The sequence below is a fragment of the Prunus avium genome, chromosome 6 (genome assembly GCF_965620075.1).
Source record: "Prunus avium chromosome 6, drPruAviu1.hap1.1, whole genome shotgun sequence".
Classification (NCBI taxonomy): domain Eukaryota; kingdom Viridiplantae; phylum Streptophyta; class Magnoliopsida; order Rosales; family Rosaceae; genus Prunus; species Prunus avium.
In genome coordinates this window covers 14,696,494-14,705,429 of record NC_142289.1, presented here as the reverse complement: position 1 = coordinate 14,705,429, position 8,936 = coordinate 14,696,494, and the positions used below count along the sequence as shown (strand labels likewise).

The 8,936-nt window shown below is 36.1% G+C and overlaps 1 protein-coding gene across 1 annotated transcript; it reads right to left on the bottom strand.

Annotated features, from left to right (window-relative positions):
- Positions 1-5,973: 5,973 nt before the first annotated feature.
- Positions 5,974-8,547, bottom strand: LOC148293751 (protein FAR1-RELATED SEQUENCE 5-like). The gene has a single exon (XM_088254594.1). It carries the CDS (start codon positions 8,545-8,547, stop codon positions 5,974-5,976), a length of 2,574 nt encoding a protein of 857 aa, XP_088110720.1.
- Positions 8,548-8,936: the final 389 nt, after the last annotated feature.

The window sequence follows — 8,936 nt, the reverse complement described above, 5'->3', positions numbered from 1 at the left end:
TTAAGTGATGCTTTGGTTTTATTGTCCATGGCATACACTTTCATGTCTTTGAGCATGGTTTGAGGGGGTCTTTTTGGGATCCGCTGATCTGGTGCACCTAGGCTTTGCATGGATACTCTTTCCCCTAAATACCAAGCATACTCGGCTGGTCCTTCTAGTAGAATTCTTTGTTTTGTAGCTGGAATGCTGCTTTGCACATAATGCGGTAGGGTTGTATCATCAGTTCCCCATGGATGCCAATTGACTTGATCAGTAGTGATATATCTCAATGTTATCCTAAATTGCTCCAAGTTGTGGGATGTTTCCCTCACATCCAGGGCACCCAACCAGCGTAACGCGCGCGGCCATTGACTATCTTCATCGGTACATGGTCGACTTAAAGCAAGTGGCTTCAAGTACTCACACGCCCATACCTATAAACACAAAACGTAACACTGTTAGTTTTGACAACCAAAATACCCAAGTGTAATGAATTATAATAATCATTTAGTTTGTGAGCATAAAATTATTCACCTCCCAAGCCCGCCAATACCCTCCTGAGCTTGACACCATCCTTCTGGAAATAGCATCCATCGACAGATACAAGCATGACAACCCAGCCCCGCCCCAATTGTAGTCTTTAATCTCATCGACTTTAGCAACACTGGGCATGTAGTATAGATAAACAGAGTCACTCTTATCATTACATAGAGTGCTGCCGATCAATGCGAGAATGAAGACACGAGTTACCTGGTCTTCTTGTACAGCGGTTTGCGGCTTCCACCCCTTATACTTCTCCACAATGTCCCTGTATTTTATCTTGGTATTAATCAGGCTTGCAATGGGGGTCCCAAATAGCCTCACTACCTCCTTAGGCTTTTTGTGGGCCTCCATGTCATATTTTAAAGGCTTCCCACAAACGGGTAAACCTGTGATCGCACTAAAGTCCTTCGGGGTCATTGTCAGTTCCCCGACCTCATCCAGATGGAATGTATGTGTGGTGTCCCACCAATGCTCTGCCAATGCTGAAATGAGGTGTTTGTCTCTCCTTCCCTTTCGCGCAAGTAAATTTGCAAACTCAGAAAATCCCGCTTCTTTGACTTTGTCTTTCACTGGAACAGGCAAATGATTTTGAAACCATAAACCACATAGTTTGTCATTGCCGCATCCCTTAATATGGGTACCCGAATTCTGCAAGTTTCCAAAATTTAATCAATCACAACAACACTTTTTATGCAACATATTCAGAAAACTGTTCATGCAATTGGTGTTACAAATATTCAATTGGCAAACAGTAATCCGATAATTGCATTTGTGAAATCTAATTGGATCAATGGAAAGCAGAAAAATCAGTACGGGAAAACTAAACATACTCCCTAAACTCAATCAAATGTCCAAGGATTTACTTAGCAAGCCCTTGGATGAATGGAACATTAAAAAAAAAAAATTAAGCATACTCAACAAACTTGAAATGCAATTGTATTTACAACTCTTCAATTTGCAGACAGAAAGCAGGTAATTGAATCTGTCAAATGTAATTGCATAAGTGAAGTGCCCAAAAACTAGTTGAGCAAAACTAATCATACTCCCAACAGTCAATCAAATTGCAAAGGATTTACTTAGCACGCAACGGGATTTAGTGAACATACTTTCCTAATGATGCTTATAAAACAAACATATAAATAAAAAATAGACACCTAGTTCACAAAAATTACCAATATCTACCTTGTAAGATAAATGGTCAGTGACTTTGACATGTAGCACAGGATTGGATGCGTTGTGATTCTTGTGTACGTATTGTCTCACCCCGAACAATGGGTGATCTACAGGGCTTTTGTATTTTGGTTCGGAACCTTGCCCTTGCTCAGTTGTTACAATAGAATTGCTGTTGTTTCCCTGTGCTTTTTTCCGAGGGGGCACCCCACTACTTTTCTTACCCTTGAGTTTGCAACGTGCCTCGGAAGTTGCCTTGTCGTTGGCCATGTGCTCCCTCCCAATACCCTCCTATGTTTAACCCATCAATTTAATTAAGCAAAAACATATTAATATATATAAGAAGAATTAATATATATATATCACATAAAAAGATCGAGAGAGAGAGAGAGAGAGAGAGAGAGAGAGAGAATTGGAAAAAGAACAGAATGAAGAAGTGAATGACCCCAAAAAAAAAAAAAAGTCAAGGAAAAAGTAATAACAAAACAACGAAACAATACAAAATGGAGAGAAATGACTGTGCGAGTTGTTTTTTATCACACCAAACAGACAATACAAAAGGCACTCATGCGGCCTCCAAACCCAAAAATGTTTGAACTGATCACCATCCTCACCATACCAAAAAAAAGGAGGATTCGATGTCCACTGAATACCAAATCTAGCTAATAACAAACACACATGAGCAACCTTTTAAAACAACCTAATAAGACCCTACAACAATGCCACCCTCCAATCAGAAAACAAGCAAAAGATGGAATTTCCTCCTCAACTATTATAATCTTTAATTTCCAATTTCTCACTGAAATTGCTTCAATCACAAAGCACAGATGAGCACATTTCAAATTGCTACGATGCACAGGCCGAAAGTAACAAAAAAATCCAAAGTAGGATAATGGAAGCTAAACAACTCCTATCACGTCCCCAATTGGTGTGAATGGAATTGCAATTCCAATGGCACAAGGGAGGCAAAGAGACACATACAAGGCATGTAAAAATAGAGTTGGAATCATGTGCATAGGAGCTTAGAGACTCTTTACAGCATTTCGTTAAACAATTGGTGGCCATCACTATGAGCCCAAACAAATTTAAACATAAAGTTTGGGAATGTACAAAAATTACAAAATACAAACACCATAAGAATTCAATAATTAATGAAGAACAATGACTCATTCTATTATCTGGCATTTATGTAGATACAAGGATTAAATGAACAAAAGCAAACAATTGAGAGAATTCGAAATTACCGTAGTAGAAATTTCAAAACCCTAACTTGAAATTTCTGTACAAAGTAAGAGATACACTTGAAACCTTCAAGAATAGAGTCCAAAATCAGATTGTACTCCAAAAAAGAAGTTGACGATGGGTGATTTGGGGTGGGTGAGAGAAAGAGATAGAGAGAGGAGAAGAAGAGCTCGACGAAGAAGTTACTGAGCGAGGGTTTCTGGTGGCTACAGCACGTATGATTCTAAAGGGTGCGCAAGGTTTTTGTTGTCCTTAAACGACGTCGTTATGAATTTTATGGTGCAACAATTAAACTGTGCGTTTTGAGTTATTTTGAAACCTTTTTTGTTTTATCCTTTTTCCAAATGTATTTCTCTCTCCTCCCAATTTTTATTTTTATTTTTTATAACCGTTTCTTTTTTTCATGGAACATTATGGACTTTGCTTACCTAGGTTTCCAGCTGCAATCACATTGTAAATAAATCCTATCGTAGGGCCAGAGTCATCACAAAATTGATAAAAACCTTTAAATAATAAATTATGTTACTAAATATTGTGGTAAAATGTTTGTTTGTTTATTTTTTTGCCAAAATTAGAAAGGGGAAAGAGGGAAAACTCACACTCACGGGTACCGTAAGGGTTTGAATCAATGAACATCTTGGAGCACATCAAAGACCTGGGTCATTTCAAATAACACCCTAATAGTATATTGTGGTAAAATGTTGGTTTGTGTTTTGTTTATGGAAATTAAAAGCCTTGGTGGGGTGTGTTGGTTTAAGTTCACATATTATACAAATAATTCTCACATATTATTAAATAACAATAATATATGTTATAACAATTATATTAAAATATTATATAGTGGCCGATTAATATCTATTTTAGATATGTTGAAACTAGCAAATTAATATATATAAAGTACAAACTAATGCAACTTGGAGGGTTCCTTTTTCTTTTTTCTTTTAACTAGTATAGCCGGGCGGCTATACGTAGTTCACACATTACGCCTAATCTCTGGAAGGTTCTTTTTTAAAAATGAATAAATCAAAATAGTACAGCCGCACGCCCATACTAAGTTTTTTTTTTTATAGCTATTTTACACGTGCGGCTGTACCCGTTAAGTAGCACGATATGTATTTATCTTGTTTAATTACTTTGATTAATAGTTATGTTTTAGTTATTGTTTACATAGTGAATATTAAAGGAAAAAAAGAAAAAGCAAAATAGAATTACTATTTATTAAGTAATATAAGTCATGAAGATAATTAAAATATTGAATACTAATTATTCACTTCATAAATAGTAATTAAAATATAATTATTAATTTAACTAATTAAATCAGGCAAATATATTATTTAATTACTAAAATTAAAATTTAACAAAATTAATTAACCTAAACAGCCTAAGTTTTTTTTTTGTTTTTTTTTTAACACCTCTCCCTCATCCGCATGTGTTTACAAGCCCTAATCCTCTTGTCAATTTAGGAATCATCCTACTCCATTTCAATTGTATGACTAATTGGATAATATTAGGTTTTGAAATTGATTATAATATGTATTACTTAGATGTAATTGAATATTAACCCTCAATCAGATGTACTGATTTTGTTTCATTATATTTTATTATTTATAATTGTTGTTCAACAAAGACTTATTCATCATCCCTTCAAGGTTTACATCTCACCTTTGCGGGACCAAAGTTACCTAGCATCTACGCATCGTCTTTCAAAACTTTGGTATTATTTAAATTCTCAGGGTAATTGGTTATGTAATATATATATATATATATATATATATATATATATATATATATATATATTCCTTTTACTCTTTTAAAAATTGCCCCTTCGTTGAAGAATTATTGGATCCGCCACTGTAAGTATATATATATATATATATATATACATATATTACATATATGTGTATATTACATATATGTGTATATACATGTATATATGTACATTATAGTACATGTGTATGTAAGTATAATATAATGTAATAAATAAATATAGGTATATAATAATCATAATAATAATAATAATAATATAATATATGCATGTTATACATTGGTGAGCATGGGATAAGTTAATCGTCCCTTTTCACATGGGTTTAATAGTCCCTTCCTAAAGAGGTGCTTTGGTGGGCCCGGTATTAGCAATCTCATCTAAGACTAGAATTACATGAAACAAACATGGTACTAAATTTAGCCTAGGCCAAGCCAAGCCAACCGTGTGTAACAAACGACACTTACTCCTCTCACGTTCCAAATTAATCTGGTGAGTCGGACATAATGTAAGGTAGTCATGAGCATTATTTATATTTATATTTTTTTTTATCAAATTTAAAGCCACATTGTAATAACTTTATGACCTACCGACTACCGTAGTAAATCTATATACACAATACAAATTGATATTTAAAGAATTTTGTGCGAAAATATTTGTTTCAACCTAATTAATAGATTCAAGTTATTCAAAGTTAAACGTGCAAGTGCACATTGTGAACAATAGCGCACATATTGAAAAATAGTAAAGGGTGCAAGTAAAGGATCTTGCCCACAAAGATTGGTTGTTAACTATGTCAAATTTGTAGTTTAACAAACACTAAGAATGATATATCTGACTAACTCAATTATGAAAGTTTGATGGTGAAACATTCTGAATTGGACAATGAAACTGACAAACAGACAATGTGTAATTGCCATTTCATGTTGCAAAATCATATTGACTGTCTGGCAATTTCCAAAGAACTCTGCCATATCATTTTTCCCATTTTCCATGTAGCTTCATAATTAAGCACCTAACCTAAATATGAAAAACAATGGAATTTATTGCATCTAACCATTCTAATCATGCAAAATCATAATAAAATATCAACACAAATATATATATCAATATTAATGTATCAAAACTCCTACATGTAACATTAACATAGATACAAAATAACACTAATAATATATGTCATGCCAAAAGTTGGGGAAATACATGAACAATATGGTTCTAATGAATATTTCGTACGTAAAAGCTAAACCATATATATAGTGGAAGTACTACAATCCATGTCATTTTATTGGGGTGAACGGAACCCAAAATCTATTACGATCTCTAGGTGGTGAGGCTTGTGTGTCAAATTGTGATTCCAATACACTATACTCGGGTGTCTCAAAGGTGAAACCATCTGAGGTGTAATGAGTGGAGCCACTAGACACTTCGCCATATGAGAAGCCCGAGTTAGGGGTTGTATAAGAAGAGGACAACGTCTTAGTCCCATGAACAGCACTCGAGGAGGAATAAAATGTTTTGTTTCCAACAGTTGTATCATCTTGTGGTCCAAAACTAGAAAGAATATCGCTCCTGTCACTTGTATAACCCCTTTTCCGCTTACCTCTCTCACCAACAATGCTATTTGGACAGTTTCTTTTGTTGTGACCAGTAACCTTGCACTCTCCGCATTGTGGGGCCTTTTTGCCTTTGCTTCCCGTTGTTTGCTTTCCTTTTGTCTTAGCAACTATGGGGTCTCGTACAACATTATTATGGCATCCTAGATGAAGACTAGTTTGCTCATGTTGCTCCTTCCATCTCTCAACCAAAGTATTTAATCTCCCAAATTCAGCCTTCAGCCTCTTGTAAGCGACTTCTGTCTGCGACCCATAAAAACAAAGCTTGTTAAAATCAGCGCTTAATGACCCAAACCTAGCCATTTGAATAGTTTCGTTGGGAACATCATCCGACTTGACTACAAATGCACTCCCATGTCTTGCATCCTTTGTCCATCTCTTCATTATTACGGACGGATGTATTTGATCCATATGATCACATTTCATGACTCCAAACATATGACAACACGGACTTCCACTGGATTCAAATAATTTGCACGAACACTGCAGATGTTGCTCTTTCTTGTAGTACACTACAGTCCATTTCTCATCGGGTCTTCCAAATTTGGAAAATGTGTAAACACGAGGATCTTCATTGTTTCTTACGGGTTGCACGAGAATTAATTTAGCCTCCTTGTTTATCTCATTTCTTATCAACTTGTAAATGTCGTGAGTGAAAATAGAAGCTGCATGTTCCTCTAGTGATCGGAGGTGCGTACGAAGGAGTGGGTGTGAATTGTTGGAATCAAAGTCATCCTTCACATTCTCATTTCTCAACCTCAATAATGATCTTTCAATCCATGGAATACACTCCACTAACTTCATGCCTCTACCAATTCCATCCTTCAAGTTCTTATGCATACCCTCGACACGTTGTGTGGTGGTATTCCCACCAAAAAAATGCCCTGAGCAGTACGCTTCAGCCCATCGTTTCCGTTTACGGTACATCATCTCGATCCAATCGCCTTTTAGATCATATGTATCTATCATTTGCTGCCAATGTTGTTCGAACGCCACTGGTGTCAAACCACCATGCACACAATAGCTAAACTCCCTTACAATTTTTAGGTTATTCACATTGGTGTTCACATTCCTCATGATGTGCCATGTACATAAACGATGATGTGCATCGGGAAAAACTTCATCAATCGCTACACGCATTGCCTCATCCCCGTCTGTGACAATAGATATAGGCTTCTTGTCCTTCATAGAAGTCAAAAAAGTTCTGAGTACCCAACAATATGTATCAGCAGTCTCATCAACAAGAAATGCACAACCAAAAACTGTAGTCGCGTTATGGTTGTTTACACCAACAAACACCACTAAAGGCTTGTCATATATGTTGGTTTTGTACGTGCTATCAAATATCACCACATCCCCAAAGCAACAATAATCGTGTAGAGATTGAGAGTCTCTCCAAAACAAATTTGCCAATCTATTCTCCTCATCTACACTAAACATGCAAAAAAATTCCGGATCCGCTATTGCCTTGGCATTCATGTAGCTTATTGCTGCTTCTGCATCACCATCCAATACCACTTGTCGACGCTCGAAATCCATCCTGTTATATAGATCCTTACTGGTGAACCCCACTTTCATGTATCCACCTGCTTGGTCAACCATATAGTCGTATGTCCGATTGGTTTTAATAGAGGCTTTTCTCATAGACATAGATTGTGCTATGTTAGATTCCGTAACACACCGGTGCAAACGAAGAAAAGGCACCTCACGTGAGTTAGCAAGTCGGTGGCTGTGCTCCGTTACAAATTTAGTCACAATATAAGCATCCCGTTTAGGACAATACTTCACAGCAAATGTAGCGTGACAATTCTCTCTAGTCTCTTTCCTTGGTGTACGAACCATATTATCTCTATTCGTCCATTTCTTTGATCTACTCCCTTCTTTTGAGCACACCCATTGTCTTCCCATCACAACCCCACCCTCACTACGTCTCAAACGACTTCTTCTTATGCTAAAACCAATTGCAAGAGCATAGTTGCAGTAAAATCTTTCTGCTTCCTCATATTTTGCAAACTCTCTCTCCGCTAAATCAGCAATGCTCATATTTTGGAAGTTCAACCCATCATACTCAAACTGTCCGCTTTTCTCAGTAGTTTCTTCTATTCTACTGTCCAAAATCTGTAAAGATGGGGCATTTTCAGTTTCTTCAAGTGACTCAGCCTCTGCAAAATAACCTTCACTGTTAGGTACAGAGTTTTGGCCCTGACTTCCATTCGTTTTACTTGCTTCTGCATCCATTTCCTGAAAATAGGCAACATGTCTTCCATGGCATAATTAATATGAACATAAATGGATACACATCAATTGCATTTAGTAGAAATATAAACATACAATTAAATTATGAAGGATTAGTCCTAACTGAGAGATTCTACATTTCATACTTGTGCACATATAATGGCAATTGCACGACAAGAATGCAAAGAGACTATTCTGTTTGTCAGTTGCAAGACTATAATGCAATTAGACGTAACTGTTTGTCAATTGCATTCACAAATCACATATGTTCTCAAAATGTAAGAGGCTACCAATAACATGGCAATATGGATACAATCATTGCAAAATAGGACTAACCAATTGGTAATTGGATTCAAAATGACATATTGAAGTACCTCTTACATTTCCATTAC

What these genes read in the sequence shown, in the direction of transcription:
- LOC148293751 (XM_088254594.1), bottom strand. Translation starts at nt 8,547, where the DNA reads ATGGATGCAGAAGCAAGTAAAACGAATGGAAGTCAGGGCCAAAACTCT.